This window comes from Colletotrichum karsti (genome assembly GCF_011947395.1).
Source record: "Colletotrichum karsti strain CkLH20 chromosome Unknown Scaffold53, whole genome shotgun sequence".
NCBI lineage: Eukaryota > Fungi > Ascomycota > Sordariomycetes > Glomerellales > Glomerellaceae > Colletotrichum > Colletotrichum karsti.
The window spans coordinates 214-15,433 of record NW_024065953.1 but is presented as its reverse complement, the minus strand read 5'-3'; the positions used below and the strand labels follow the sequence as shown (position 1 = coordinate 15,433).

General features: G+C 57.2%; 5 protein-coding genes across 5 annotated transcripts; 2 read left to right on the top strand and 3 right to left on the bottom strand.

The window, feature by feature from the left end:
• Positions 1–699: 699 nt before the first annotated feature.
• Positions 700–2,247, top strand: CkaCkLH20_11971 (HIT zinc finger; the record flags this gene model as incomplete). Its single annotated transcript, XM_038894685.1, has 1 exon — positions 700–2,247. The coding sequence occupies one exon, from the start codon at positions 700–702 to the stop codon at positions 2,245–2,247; it is 1,548 nt and encodes a 515-aa protein (XP_038739942.1).
• A 558-nt stretch (positions 2,248–2,805) lies between these two features.
• CkaCkLH20_11970 (UBA/TS-N domain-containing protein) lies at positions 2,806–6,757 on the bottom strand (the record flags this gene model as incomplete). Its single annotated transcript, XM_038894684.1, has 4 exons — positions 2,806–2,835; positions 2,890–6,432; positions 6,498–6,649; positions 6,733–6,757. The coding sequence occupies 4 exons, from the start codon at positions 6,755–6,757 to the stop codon at positions 2,806–2,808; spliced, it is 3,750 nt and encodes a 1,249-aa protein (XP_038739941.1).
• Positions 6,758–7,639: 882 nt separating this feature from the next.
• CkaCkLH20_11969 (alpha tubulin) lies at positions 7,640–9,556 on the bottom strand (the record flags this gene model as incomplete). The annotated part of the gene is made up of 7 exons (XM_038894683.1): positions 7,640–7,868; positions 7,920–8,343; positions 8,401–8,931; positions 8,990–9,065; positions 9,128–9,154; positions 9,294–9,334; positions 9,502–9,556. 7 exons carry the CDS (start codon positions 9,554–9,556, stop codon positions 7,640–7,642), a joined length of 1,383 nt encoding a protein of 460 aa, XP_038739940.1.
• A 1,678-nt stretch (positions 9,557–11,234) lies between these two features.
• On the top strand, positions 11,235–12,003 carry CkaCkLH20_11968 (uncharacterized protein; the record flags this gene model as incomplete). Its single annotated transcript, XM_038894682.1, has 2 exons — positions 11,235–11,528; positions 11,581–12,003. The coding sequence occupies 2 exons, from the start codon at positions 11,235–11,237 to the stop codon at positions 12,001–12,003; spliced, it is 717 nt and encodes a 238-aa protein (XP_038739939.1).
• A 339-nt stretch (positions 12,004–12,342) lies between these two features.
• Positions 12,343–13,808, bottom strand: CkaCkLH20_11967 (uncharacterized protein; the record flags this gene model as incomplete). Its single annotated transcript, XM_038894681.1, has 3 exons — positions 12,343–12,930; positions 12,987–13,370; positions 13,455–13,808. 3 exons carry the CDS (start codon positions 13,806–13,808, stop codon positions 12,343–12,345), a joined length of 1,326 nt encoding a protein of 441 aa, XP_038739938.1.
• Positions 13,809–15,220: the final 1,412 nt, after the last annotated feature.

Here is a 15,220-nt window from a genome sequence, read left to right as displayed (position 1 = left end):
GGCGGTCGTGGACAAAATTTCTTCGTGTCCGGCGTTAGCTTTGCCATTTTCTATGTCTTTTTCAGGAGACAAATCTCTGTTATTTTCTTATCGGGTTAATCGACCGGGCTCGCTGGAGGACGGGCTACATGTTCTCACGATGTTATATCATTTGTAGGTTATGAGGGTGGAAGCTTCTACTTAGTTCCGTTCACGTCCCTCCTTGCCCAAAACCAATCCAGCGAGATTACAAGAAATCACCGTTCGTTCGATGTGACATGTGATGCTTGAAGTAAATAGGGCCCGCTCAATCACGTCACCTCCAAAGAGACCAAATATTGGCTAAATATTGGGCATGTCGACGATGATTTTTCGGTCCTGATGTGAAATTTGACCGAATTTAATCCTGTTTCCGTCGCTGAATTGTTAATCTGTTCGGGTCATCAGTCATGTTCTGAAAGGTTGGCAATTAGGTAAGCCAGTCGTCGGAGAAGAGTTGTCCCCAGGTACCTAGGTACCAGACTCCGATAAGCGCGATAACAGAAAAAGTTCCTGGGCACCATCATGCGCCGTGGATCAACTTTCGTCAAGCATCAAAGTGTCCGTCGCCAATTGAAACCAAAACCTCTTCCCTCGACACCGAAACAGTCATCACGTCCAAAGCGTCTTTCAAAAGACCTTCTCAAGCCGCGAGAAACAACAAGCAACCACTCAACGGCCATGGCCGACCCTCTCCTCACAAGCCTCTGCACAATCTGCCACATCGAGCCGCCGAGATACAAGTGCCCGCGCTGCACGATCCGGACATGCTCCCTCGACTGCACGCGGCGCCACAAGGCGTGGTCGTCCTGTAACGGCATCCGCGACGCGACGGCCTACATGCCCCCGTCCAAGCTCAAGACCGCGGCCGGCGTCGACCACGACTACAACTTCATCTCGGGCATCGAGCGCGCCGTCCAGCGCTCCGAGAAGGAGATCGTCGAGGAGCGCGGGCTCCTCCGCCCCGAGGACCTGCGCCCCATCGAGGTCCGCTCCGTCAAGTGGAAGACGGGCAGGGACGGGAGGAAGAGGAGGGTGCTCGTCACGGAGCTGCTGCGCGGGGATAACGCGGCGGCGGCCGCCGCGTCCGGGTCGGGGGCCAAGGGCTCCTCCTCCGACCTCTTGTCTTCCCTGCCGTTTAAGAAGAGGCTGGGCAAGTTCGGGATCCTGCTCAGGCGCGCGCCCATGGGTATGGTGAGGCAGAAGGAGAACGCGACGAGCTTCAGCAAGGCTTCGGGCCGGATCAACTGGCAGGTCGAGTGGCTGCTCGTCGCCCCTTCGACGGAGTCTGCGAAGCAGAAGGAAACCGACGACGAGGACGCCCCGCCGAAATCCGAGACCAAGCGAATCCTCGCCAAGGCCCTCGACGACACGCCCCTCTACAAGGCCTTCTTCGCGGGACAAAAGAGCTTCCAAACCGAACTGGCGAAAAAAGAGCAGCAGAAGAACGCAGAAGGCCACGACGACGACGACGAACCCGCCGACGAAAACCGCGACGCGACGAACCCCCGGCCCCCGAAGAAGCGCCGCAAAAACCACCACAAGCCGGGCCAGTCCATGGCCACGGCCCAGGACACCGAGACGGGCGCCTGGCACCCGGGTCGGTACTGCCTGCAGGGCGGCGGCGCCGGCCCCCGGGCCTCGACGTGGACGCCTCACACGGGCGTGCCGGCCTTCACGGGGACGACGGAGGAAGACGAGGCGCAGAGGAGCAGGTACACCTTCTTCCTCGCGGGCACGACGTCCGCGGCGACGGCGGCCGCGGGGCGCATCGTCGTCCACCCCCTCGACGCGTCCGTGCCCCTCGGCGAGGCCCTCCGCGACATGACGGTGCTCGAGTTCCCGACGATCTACGTCGTCGAGAACGGAAGCGACGCGGAGTTGCCGCGGGCGTTGGTGTCCGAGCCGAAGCCGGTGCTTATCACGCAGAAGCGGAAGCGGGATAACCAGTCGTCCTCTAAGAGAGGCGGCAAGGGCGGCAACAAGAAGATGAGACGGGACCGTGAAGAAGGCGAGCTCGGCAGCGCGGGCGAGGAGAGCGACGATGGGGACGAGGAGGAGGGAAGGCTCGATGCTCTGCAGAACATCATTGCCGAGGAGAGCCTGGGCGAGGACGACTCGGACGAAGAGGACGACACGTCGAGCAGCTCCGGGTCCGACTCGGAGGATGACGAGACCGTCAGCGCCAGTCTCGCGGCCAAGTTGGCCTTGTTGCAAAAGAAGCCCTGAGTGGCGTTCGTGTAAAGATTGGAAGGTTCGGTCACTATCATGATACCCTCGAGGCATCCCAAAGCCTCGTGTATTACTACTTAATATGTCTCAACCAGCACTGGTCAATTCTTTGTCTTCATCATATGCCGCAGGCTTTCCCAACTGCAAACCAAGGTTCGAGATTGTTTCCTCGGAAACCCTTGCAAAACGAGGACGTCGATACAGGCTATCACATCCCTAGTTCGTGGAGAAACACACAGCACCACTGTGTTATAGGACTCACAGAGAAGCACACTCGAATTAATGAGACCGAGGTCCGCACCAAAACATTAAAAAACAAAAGAGCTTTGGATGTATATCCTACATACACATTAAGTGCCGAGGCCTAATGTGTTCCATACAAGACACATGTAGCCTGGCTGAAGGTAATGATGAACGACTCCTGAACATGAAGGTATCTCGTCTAGGCCAAGCGGGAAAATAAAACGCTTGCTATCATGGGCTCAATGCCACTTTGCCTCCCACAAGGAAATCCATTGCGCTTTTCTGTTCTTCTCAATCATGTGCTGGCCGACCTTAGGACTGGCTGGCGAGGTAGTTGGCAGCCTGAAACCACGTTAGACGTCAATCGCTCCCAGTAACCCGATAGAATCAACTTACCCTCTCCAAGTTATAATCATACTTCTCCAGAGCGACCAGGGAAGCTTCTCTTGAGTAACCCATGCTGGTCAGGTTCTTCAGGATGGGATCATCGTGCTCTCCGTCCTGAGTGAGAGCACGACCAGCTGCGGGTCGCGAATCTTGAGCAGGGGCTGGGGCTTCCGTAGCACCCTTCTCCGCGTTTGCGGCGCTGGGCGAATCGAGACTGGCAAAGATGGCATCCCAGTCTTGCGCATCCGGTGCGGCGGGCTTCGCCGCCGCGCCACCGGTAGCAGCAGGGTTGGGCGATACAGCTCCGAAGTCGTAGCTACTCTCGTGTCCAAAAGCCGTCGATTCGGTCTTGGCCTGGCTGGGAGGGGGGCTGCTGTCGAAAACAGGGTTGAAGTCATCGAGGCCAGAGCGGGAAATCGTCTGGAAGTCGTCATCGGCGGAGCCTTCCTTTGCATCCTCGAGGCCTTCGAAGTCGTCATCCAGGTCATCGAAAGAAGACTTGGGCTTGGGCGCGGGCTCTGCAGTTTCCGCAGCAGCAGGAGCGGGAGCAGCAGGAGCAACAGGAGCAACAGGAGAAGCAGGAGTCGCCTCAGGAGCCGGAGCATCTGAAGCCGCCGTGGTCTCCGCAGTGGCGGGCTTGGGTGAGGTGGGCAAGGAGTCCGCAGCCGGAGCAGGGGTCTCATCAGCCGGAGCGGGTGCCACGGCCGCAGCTGCAGGCGGAGGGGACGTGGCATCCTTGGGTGCCTCTGTCTTCTTGGCCTGAGGAGACGCGGGAGCGAAGTCGTCGTCGAAGCCGCCGCGCTCACTTGCGCTGTCCGACTCGTCATCGTCGCGATCAAGCTCGGAGATGGGAGGGAATTCAGAGTCGAACGCTGAGAAAGATTTGGCTCCGTCAGCACCGGACTTGTCTGAGCTCTTGTGTGCGCTCGTGAAGCTTGCAAAAGCATTGTCAAAATCAGCCTTGGCCTTGTTCTGGTCCATGGCCGCGAAGGGGTCTGAGTCGGCCGCGTCAGTAGTCGCTGCAACACCGATCTCCGGCTTAGCATCAACCTGAGCTGCAGGCTCTGGGTTGCTCGCAGTAGAGGTTGATGCGGTGCTCTCGCCTGTTGGCGTGGGTTCAACAGGGAAAGCTCCAGGCAGCGCGCTGGCCGAGGGAGTCTCGCCGCCCTCGGCACGGGAGGCAGGGGGAGACACTGCCCTCGATGAGCTCAGAGATTCGGCAGCATCGGGGAATGGGAGAAAGCTGGAGCTAATTTGTCTCGACTCAGGTGGGGCAGGAGGCTCAGCCGTGAGTGTAGCCTGACGACTAGCCGTGGGTGATGTGGGAACAGGAGGATTCGAAAACGAGCCCATGCTAGCTGTCGACGCACCTGTGTGCTGTGGCATAAAAGACGTGGCAGGCGGCGGCGTGCTGGTGGACGCAGGAGGAGGGAAAGCTGGCCCAAAGACATCGTCAAAAGACTTGTCACCACCAAAGGGCTTGGAAGGAGGCGGCGAGGTGAAGGTACCCATCACGTCAGTGCTCGCTGTCCTACGGAAGAAGGGGTTGTTTCCGCTCGCGGTTGAGGGCGCCGGGCTCGCAACTTGCGCCGACGTCGCCACAGGGGAGCTGGTGTTGGCTTGTCTAGACAAGTCCTCGTTGCTCTTGGTAAGATCAGTCAGTTCGGACTGCAGCTTGTCGCGCTCACCCTCGTTTGTGACCAGTTGCTTCTTGTTAATTGCAACCAGTCCCTTTTGCTGTCTGGCCTCAGACTTGAGCTTCTCGATTTGAGGCTTGATTTGGGCAATCTCGGCATTGACTGTACGGATCTTCTCCTTAAGGCTGGCGTTCTCTTGCTGGTCAGCCTGCAGCCCAGCCAAAACTTGCTGATGCTGGGTTTGCAGGTCTCTGTAAGAGCCGTCCAACGTCATGCACTCGGCTTGGAGCTTCTTGGTCTCGTTTCTCGACGTGTTGAGCTGTACCTGCAAAGCTTCTACATCCTTAGCTTCCTTCTCGTACAAGGTACGGAGCTGGGCTAGTCGCTGCTCAAAGTTCTTCTTCTGCGAGTTCGCTTGGTTAAGGTCGTTCTGCGTGGACGTGCGCTGTCCTTGAACCTCTTGCATCTGCTTAGACAAGGAGCCAACTTGGTTGGACAAGTTCGCCAACTCGGCAGTCTCGTTTGTAAGCTTCTTGCTGACTTCAGGATCGCCATCGCCGAGGAGATCCTCGGATACGGAGGGGGCCGGCGGCCTGCCTGAGTTCGAATCTCCCGTAGGCTGCGCAGTGAGTCCACGACCAAAAGATGAAGACGGCACAAAGGGCTTGAACTGGTTTCCAGTCGGAGATGGGCGAATGGGAGAAGAAGGGGCCAAAACAGCTGAGCCGGATCCAAAAGGATCATTCGCTGTCGAACCGCCAGTGGAGAGGGCAACCTGGGCGGGAGCAGGAGCGGGCGGAGTGTCCAGACCAAATAAATCGTCAAGAGCAGACTTCGGTGCCGGAGGGGCCGGGGCCGGGGCCGGAGCCGGAGGTTGAGGCTGGGGAGGGGCATCGAATGGTGAGCCTGAGGTCGTAGGTCGCGCCTGGGTGCGGAAGCTGGGCGGGATGAGGTTAGGAGGCAAGGCTGAAGGAAGAGCTGAGCCATCCCGTCTGCCTCTTTGTTGTCGAATTAGGTACATGGCAACGGCGAAGGTGTCGCGGGTCAATCGGCCATCAGAGTTAATGTCTGAAAGGTCCCAGATCTGCGCCAGGGCATCTTCGGGAAGGTTGGACTGACTCAGGAAAGGGACGGCCTCCTCGCCAGTAATAAACCCTTTACGAGTCTTGTCCAAGTCGTCATATAGAGCGTCAAAACGGGCCTTGTCGGCCGGAGTGATGAGCCAGTCACTTCCTTGCTGACCCGTTGTTTGCGCAGTAATGGGAGGGCGTCCAAGGGGGCTGCCGGCGCGGAACTGGGCCGAACCACTGAGTTGTCTCGGAATGGCAGAGATGGGACCAGTGCCTGTAGGCGACTGGCGAGGCGCGGCAGGCCCGCGACGGGTTGCGGCCTCGTAGAGGGCAGCCGGGAGAATATTAGGCAGGCCCCTGAGAGCACCGGTCTTCATCGATGTGAGCAGATGCATAGCAATGACGAACTCTGTCGAAACCAAGGCGCCGCGTTGCTCTGTATCAGCCAATTGCCAGATCCTACCCAGAACTTCGTTTGGCAGACCGGACTTCTCGAAGATAGACTTGGCCTGGTCACCAGGCAAGAGATTACCCGCTTGGAGCGGCTGGCGCTCGAACAGTCCAGCATATTGATTAACCTTCTCCGGGGTCAGCGGAGGGATTCGGATCGGTCCTCCGCCGGTGCCTTGGGCCTGGAGAGCGGCGGCGGGAGGAGGTGTGGGAGACTGAAGAGGACCCGCGGGAGGAGGGGGCATGCCGTCGAATCGCGGCAGCGGTCCCTGTTGGAGGGCCAGTTCCGGCGTTGGTTCCCGTCCGGCTTGGGCATGTCCGATGAGCCGCAGCACAAGGCCGAAGCCGGCTGGGGTCAGAAAGCCCCGATTCTCCTTATCCGCGATTTGCCATATCTGTTGTGGTTGTCGTCAGCTACCTTACTCGGGCCGGCTCCGCATCGGCGTCAATCAGTCCTCACCTCTCCCAGTATTCTCGAATCGAGGCGAGTCTTCTCGAAGAACTTGACTGCAGTCTCTCCGGTAACTACACCAACACCTTCTGTATCGGCTTGGCGGAAAAGCTGGCCGTAGAAACGCTTCTCTTCGGCATTCAGGTTGAGGTTCGGCACAGCTGTGAGACAGGACTGTCGTCAGCACCCGACTCCTAACCATCGGCGCGCAACGCGCTGCAATTATTTGGGGTAGCCGACTTACCCGCATCAACGCCTTCGGCAGACATGGCGGCGTAGAGCTCCTACTACAGGAGTTGAGGTGTCGCAACAGTTGATTTGGCTAGAGGGTAGATCGGTCGTCGGTTTCGATACGGCCTCCGGGGGGGCTGGGGGATGAACTGTGAGTCTGGCGACCAGAGAATAACACGTTAGATTCAACAGTAAATACAAAGCAACCAGTGGAGCAGATGCAGGAAATATCGTACCTTGTGCACAGATGATGGCCCGGCCCTTTAGTCCCAGAGATTTGGCCTTGGAAGGAGAGGAGGTGGCTTGGATTGATGCTGTTTGTAGACTGTGGACGTGCTGTGGGTTGGTTGGTCTCTCTGGGAAGGTCGTCAGGCTGGTAATTCGCAAGCAGAGCCACCTGCCACCTTACGCCGGTACGTACCAGTTCTGTGTTAATGAGCACCGAGTTGCCCCGTAAAAGCTTGGGCACTCTGTCCACCCCAATCCCCGGTTTGAATGCACATCCGACTTCTCCGCTCCGTGCTTCTGGTGATAAAAATATCATATTCAAGACGGATACATCCATGGAGGAGCAGGTTTATCATTATATCCAAATCCCTAATGAACATGTGCACTCTAGGTGCAGACCCAATTCATAGATTCACAATCCTGTCAATTGGGGGCTCTTTCACATGAAGCTAAACGCATTCAGCACGCTGACTGAGACAAAGGATCATTGCGGTGTTGAGAGCATAAAGTTGATTCATCCCCATAACATTAAAGTTGGCTATTCTTTTCTCACTCTAACAACTGAAGTAAACACGCCATTGGCCCATAGGACTGCTTCAGCGCAAAGATCCATAACAGAGCCAGCGCCCCAAGAAGAATAGGGGGGTTGCTTAGCGACTTCGTCCGCATCCAAACGCCGAGATATACACATCTTAGTACTCAGCCTCGAGACCCTCCTCGCCCTCGAGGGAGTCGGCCGCAACCTCCTCGTAGTCGCGCTCCAGAGCAGCGAGATCCTCACGAGCCTCAGAGAACTCACCCTCCTCCATACCCTCACCAACGTACCAGTGGACGAAGGCGCGCTTGGAGTACATGAGGTCGAACTTGGTGGACAGAGCGGACCAGGCCTCGGCGATCGCGGTCGTGTTGGAAAGCATGCAGCTGGTTATTCAATTAGTATGGCTTACTGTTCCAGGGATGAGGAGAACTTACACAGCACGGCTGACCTTGGCGAGGTCACCGTTGGGCACCATCTGGGGAGCCTGGTAGCAGATACCAAGCTTGAAACCAGTGGGGCACCAGTCGACAAACTGGATGGTGCGCTTGGTCTTGAGGGTAGCGACAGCGGCGTGGGCGTCGTTGGGGACGACGTCACCGCGGTACAGCAAGCAGGTGGCCATGTACTTGCCGTGGCGGGGGTCACACTTGACCATCTGGTTGTTGGGCTCGAAGCAGGACATGGTCATCTCCTGGACGGAGTTGGCCTCGTGGGCGGCCTTGGCGGCAGAGATCATAGGGGCGTAGGCGACAAGAGGGAAGTGAATGCGAGGGTAGGGGACCAGGTTGGTCTGGAACTCGTTCAGGTCGACGTTAAGGGAGCCGTCGAAACGGAGGGAGGCGGTAATGGAGGAAACGACTGGAACAGGTGTTAGCGACCCGGTGCTTCAAACAAACGATACAGTCCGAGACTTACCCTGAGCAATCAGGCGGTTGAGGTTCTCGTAGTTGGGGCGCTCGAGACCCAGGTTGCGACGGCAAATGTCGTAAATGGCCTCGTTGTCGACCATGAAGGAGCAGTCGGAGTGCTCAAGGGTAGTGTGGGTGGTAAGGATAGAGTTGTACGGCTCGACAACGGAAGTGGCAGTCTGAGGGGCAGGGTAGACGCAGAACTCGAGCTTGGACTTCTTGCCATAGTCGACGGACAGGCGCTCCATAAGGAGAGCGCCGAAACCAGAACCGGTACCACCACCGAAAGAGTGGAAAACGAGGAAGCCCTGGAGACCAACGCAGTTGTCGGCAACGCGGCGAACCTTGTCGAGAACCTGGTCGATGAGCTCCTTGCCCACGGTGTAGTGGCCACGAGCGTAGTTGTTGGAAGCATCCTCCTTGCCGGTGATCATGTGCTCGGGGTGGAAGAGACCGCGGTAGGGACCGGTGCGAACCTCGTCGACGACGTTGGGCTCAAGATCGCAGTAGATGGCGCGGGGGACGTACTTGCCCTGGCCTGGAGCGGATGTGTGAGTGGCAAGCCGGGGGCAAAAGATTTTCAGGTTGAAGCGTACCAGTCTCGGAGAAGAAAGTGCTGAAGCCATGGTCGGGATCGGCTTGCTTACGCTCCTCGGTCAAGTATCCATCGGGCTGAAAAAGACGGCGCGTTAGAATCACCAGAACTTAGTAGAGGCGGCGGGGTGGTAGCATACCTGGATACCGTGCTCAAGGCAGTAGAGCTAGAAGGAGAACAGTTGTTAGCCATCAAGTTAGGTGAACAGGCCGTCGCGATGTCGAAATTGGTCGGGCAGGCAGCTTTTTCGACTCGAATCGACTCGGCGACGTGGCGGCGGCTAATAAACAAATATCAAGACGTACCTCCCAGCAGGAGTTGGCGATCTGGCAACCGGCCTGACCGACTACACGGCAGAGTCAGCAAAAAGCATCCCAAAGTAAGAGACGAAAACATGGACGTGGTAGGCGACGGGTGCAGTCGCATCGCAGCTCGCAATGGATACGGGGGCGGCGATGCGGTGAAGGACGACGCGTGGGGTCAGGGGAGATCAAAACAAAACATTCGACTTACCGTTGATGCTAATGACCTCACGCATGTTGGCGGCGTTCTGAGGAAAATGGGACAAGCGACTGGAGTTGAGGAAAAGAGCAGGACCGGAGGCGAGGAGATCGAAAGCAAGCAAAAAAGGTGTTTTTGCAGCTATCACGAGAGGACGGGATGTCGACGGGAGGTTGAAAAGGATAGGTTAGGTTGGCCTGGGTTGTGGAGGTGACTTGAAGTGTGCCGGGCTCGTGCTCCTCGTTTTTTTGGTGGTGCTGGGCTTCCTCTCTGGACGGGGGGTTCCTCAGGTGGCCGTCGGGTGGTCCAGTGTCAACTCGGGGCGACCTGAGGTGGGGTGGGAAATTTGGTGCGCAACAGGGGCCGTGCAGCAGTTTTTGTTGATATGAGGGTCCCCCCGAATTGGTAAGCGCGTCTGTCCACCTCTCCCGTTGTCGTGGTCGTGGGTAACAAGTCGTCCAATGGACCAATGACAGGGGCCGACCACGGCTGCTTCGGGGGTCTTTATTGGCTGTTTGGTGGAGACCGCTTCGGCAGGTACAGGCCAGTCATTGGGCTGGCAGCTGGGCAGGAGCCGCCAGGGCCCCGTTCACCGCACTTCGCTGGCCGCCGGACTTGCACGCCAGGCAGTGACAGTTTGCCGTGCATGACGCACGAGGCAAGAACCTAAGACTCGACAGTCGTCCACAGGCAGGTACGATGCCGTTTTCCTTCCTTCCCAGGCTGCCTTTTTATTTTTTCCTTCTCTTTGTTTCTGCCAGATTATCCATTTCAGTCCTCGGGTTCTACTCCCTCTGCACCATGTATGGATACCCAAGCCAAGACTGGGAAGCTAAGGTGCCTCAAGTGAGGTGGCAAGCAGACAAGCGTAAAACATCCGTTGAAGAAAACCAACACAAACCGCCAGTCCCGTCTGGCCTGCAAGCCTGCAAGATGAGGCACATGAACCTGAAGAGACCCAGGCACAGACACCGGATTCGCTTAATTTCGATTTGCCTCGCCGTACCGCTAGCCAACATGGCCGTTATTTCGTTCCCAGCTGGCTTATTTCGGATACGATTTACCATAGTCAAGAGTCATTCAGACACCCAAGAGAGGACATCTATATCTTCCATGCTTTGAGTACACATCTCATTCAACCAACACAAGACTCGAAGCTGCTGCTTAGACTCTCGACTGAATTGACAAAATACCTCCAAGCCGTCGTACCTTAACTGCATTTACTCATCCAGGCTCCAGGTATCGAATAGTGGAAACAGACCCATCGGTGACCCGTGGCGGCGGGAACTGCAGCCATCATGTTTCAATGTTTTGTATGTTTCATGGAAGCCTAGCCGGCTGCCCAAGACAATGTGCATAGCCGGCAGAGGAACACCTTGAGAGAAAAGTTGATTCCATTTGCACTACGCATACTGGCTCCAAGACATGTGTCCCCGAGCCACCGACAAACAGCACAGGGCACTCCAAATCGCTCATCCCAGACCCCTGCCCGATCACCCACACTCATCCCGTTTCCTGAATCCAATCCATTGGACGGATTACAACGGAAGAGACGTACCCTGCCAAGTCCCTTCTCCAACGCCGCTTCAACCAAGCTTCACCAGAGCGCCTTGCTGATCACTATTATCAACCGCACTTCATTGCTCGTCACGAGCGCTACACCAGGCAATCACATTTCCAACCAACCTCTGCCTCATTTTCGACCGCCCCCCACACCCACCTTGGCTCGGCGCCGGCTGTTTGACATGCGTCATTCACTCTTCTTCGGTGTTTCCCTGGCCATCGGCCTCGACGTCGTCCAGGCCAACACCGAGAAGGTCATATTCCTTGGACCCGAGACCGTCAACGTCCCGACAACACCGCCGACGCTCCAAGATCTCCGCTTAGACGTCCTCACGCCGGACGACTGGTCCAAGAGGGTCGATCTTCGAGCCTCATTCCCGACCAAAGAGACTCCCTCGGGCACGGCAACATGGGTGCTGCTCACAAATCTCACAAAAGACCAGCGGTATGAGCTGAGAGTGTGCTGGGCGGCAACTGTAAGATTTCATCACGTTCTATTGTTGGAAAGTTTCACTTATAACTTCGCAGCAACCGACGGCGTTCTCACTCGACGTATTTGAGCTGCCCGTCGTGTGGGATACCCCCGAGTTGATCACCTCGCTCGCTACCTATGCCTTTTCTCGCCAACCGGATTCGGAGTCTGGCGATGCTGAGAAAACACCGTGGACAGTCGGCCAGGAGCACGAAGCCTCACTTCTGTTCCTCCGCGTGTTGGCAGCGGCAGATTATTACACGGACAACGCCACGCTCATGGCCAACGTCGAGCCCGTCAGAGCCGACCTCATACTCGATCCGTTTCTCCTCAACGCTTTGCCGAGGTCACTACTTCCAACCGTCGGCTACATCATTGCTGTTGCGGTTATGGCATGGTTTCTATCTAGGCTCATTCTTGGGTGGATTCAACCTGTGCTCGCCGCTGAAGGCAAGGCTGCAGAGAAAAAGAGGATATAAGCACGAAATTACCGCAACGCACCGCCCTTCCATGCATTCATGTCTTGGTCGAAACGAAGGAAGTTCTAAAAGACGACATTCCGCGGCCTACAATTCGGATCCAACCCCACCACTCGCCAAGAGTCCTCTTTCAAACGTAGCCGGCCATGCAAAGCGGGAATGTACAAGCAATCTCTGAGTGGCCTTTCTCGTATACGTGCCTGGCACCTCCTAAACATGCCTCATTGTGGACGGTCAGATTTTGAACAGCCGGTTCTCGGGGCGCTCAAAGGCGCTGGCAGTCACGCCATGACCAAGCTAAGCCCTGAAACTGGTTGGCAATGACATGCTTTGCAGCATTCAGTAGTGAGGGTTGCTGCCGTAGCCAGACTGCTGCGGAGGGTTGGCGTATGACTGCTGGTTCGGGTAGCCTCCTGACTGAGAACCCTGGGGAGCACCGCTACCGCTACCGTACGTGGCCGGGTTGTACCCTCCGTACTGCGGTTGCTGCTGATGTTGATGCTGCTGGTTTGACGGAGTGCCGTAGCTGGGCTGCTGTCCATAGGACGAAGGAGGCCCGCCAGCAGGCGGAGGCGGGTAAGACTGGTTGTGAGACTGTTGAGGTGCGCCGTACTGTTGTGATTGGCCCTGGTTTGGCGGAGGATACTGGTTAGGCGGCGGGGGGAACGATTGGGTGTGACCCTGATTCTGGTTAGGCGGCGGCGGGTATGATTGCTGGTGGTTCTGTCCGTGGTTGTTTTGTCCGTGGTTGTTTTGGCCCTGGGGCGCCGGGGAGTTGTAAGACGAACCTCCTGCCGGCGGAGACGAGTGCTGGTTGTGCGAGGAGGAACCAGGTGGTTGGTACGAGGTGGGAGGGGCCTGGCCGGAGTATCCGCCGCCGCCGCTTCCTCCAGAGGCATTGTTCGAGTAGCCGAAGTTGTTATTGCTCTGGGAGTTGGAGTCAGTCATACACGCCAAGTCCGTTCACACGCCTCGAGACCTACACCGTGAGCCGGCTTGTTGCCGCCAAACATGTTGGCCACACCGCCCATGAGGGACCCGGCAAGACCGCCGCCGTGTTGCTGGCCCGAAGACTGGTTGCCTTGGTAGTTTTGCTGCTGCTGTCCTTGGTGGCTCTGTTGGTTCTGATGGCTCTGCTGGCCCTGCTGATTCGGCTTGTTCAAAAAGCTCGAAGCCAGCGCGCCTCCAAGCTTACCCAACGAGCTCTTGCCTCCACCGCTGCCGCCCTGGCTGTTGCCGTGCCCGCCAATGCCACTGATCAACTGGCTTGCGAGACCGCCAAGCGGACTCGAGGAGTTGCCGTGGGAGCCTGACGAGTTGTTCTGACCCGAGTTCTTTCCGCCCAGGAGCGCGTTCATGGCCATGCTCTACAGACAGCAAGTTAGCACGTCAACAGCAGCAAAGGAGACCTGCGAGCCGCGACGGTTGTCAGAAGGCAAGCGGGAACGTACGCCAAGGCCTCGATCTCCGGCGGGGCCATCGATGCCCCTCGTGTTTGTGGTGTCGGGCGGCATGGGAGGGTTGACGGGCTCGAGGGTGCCGTCGGCGTGTCGCACGGTCTGGCTGCCGTCAGGATGCGTGATCAGCTCAGGCTGAGGGACGCCGTAAGGATGATCGGAGGGCTGCATAGGTGTTGCGCCGGTCGGGGCGGCGTCGGTCGGCACGTCCCATTGCGAGAGACCGGTGGAAAGCTGCACGAAGTAATACTTCTTGCTCGAACCATCCCACTGGGCAATCCAGCCGGCAGGGAGGTGAGGCGGGGCAAACGTGGGGCCCTCGGCGCCCGGCGAGGTCGGGCCTGCCATCAGAGAGCGATCGAGGAGGAGCGGCAAAGAATAGGACTCGTATGTGGTGGTAAGGCTGCCGGCACGGTATGTGGAAATTATCGAGAGTCGACAGGAGGTGGTGTCGATTGCGAAGAGCGGCGGGGATGGGAGGGTGGACGAGGGCGCGGTGCGGTGTTGTTGTATGGATATATGCTGGCCGTATCGGCGCTACAAGTGGGTGGCTCCAGGAGTCCAGGGTCCTTATAAGGTTGTGGAGGGGTCCAGTCCCGACTCACAGCCTGCTACCTGACGCTCTGGGCTGCGGCCTGGCTGGTTTCCTGTCGTGTTCGAGGCCCGGACGAGGTGCAGACACTTGACACTGTCACTGGCACAGACCTGGGCGAGAAATGGCGGAATGGTAGCAGTGTCGGATGGACTCGAGGGTTGGCGGTCTGATTAAAGGCTAATGATAGAATTGAGTCGAGGACTCAAAGAAGAGATGGCAGGATCTAGGTGTGAAGCCTTTTGTTTAAGCGGTGGGCGTCGTCGCATGGATATCGCAAATTGCCTCCCAAGTACCACAGCGATCCGAGAGCCTTTCCTATTAATGGCTAACGTCTCAATGCTGAGTCGGAACGGGCGAGAAAGGGAAGGAAAAATGGTTAGAGTTTGCAGTTGGGCGCTGCAGCAAGTGGGAACCTCCACTGTCACTGCAAGCTCACCGAGGACGCCTGCCCGAGATACTTGCGGTAATGTGATGCATCCTCCGGTTCGGTTTGACATCCTGCTGATATTGTTTACTTTCGCGGTGAAATACAAGCACGCCAAAGAGGCCGGCGGAAGACCCTGCTTCACTGCCTGCTTTGCGATGACGAAAGCCCAGCATAGCCTCAATGAGATTGCTGAAGCCTGAACCGCACTTCCAATCCTGCCCGTTCTGAGCACCTTGTCCAACACAAATGTCAGCTGCAGTGGCGGGCGGCCTCACTGGTTAGCGACCCGAACCTATTGGGCTGGGCTGGAATCGACGTGAGCCCAGTCGGGTTCCGCCACACTTGGATTTCGGACATTAGAAGCCCCGGGTAGAGCGAAGCCACTCAGGCCGTGTTTGTCCTGTGGCTGAGCAGTGGAACCAAACCTGGACAGGATCTAAACACCATCAAATTCAACGTACGAAATCTCACGATGCTCGAGATTTGCACTCGAATTCAAAGATTTTCTTTCAGGTGACATTTCACTGACAGACAACTTAAGAGGGCGGAAGGGCGTTGGCCGTCTCTGGCTCACCTATTCTGATGTCTCCCACAAACCGCAAATTCCTCTATAAACAACCTAATCCAAGAGAACTAATACATACAACCATACCCATTCGAAAACTCGAGATCCCATCCGCTCTCCTATAGATAAGCTAACAAGGGCAGGCTTAGCTATAGGAGAGCCTATACTAACTA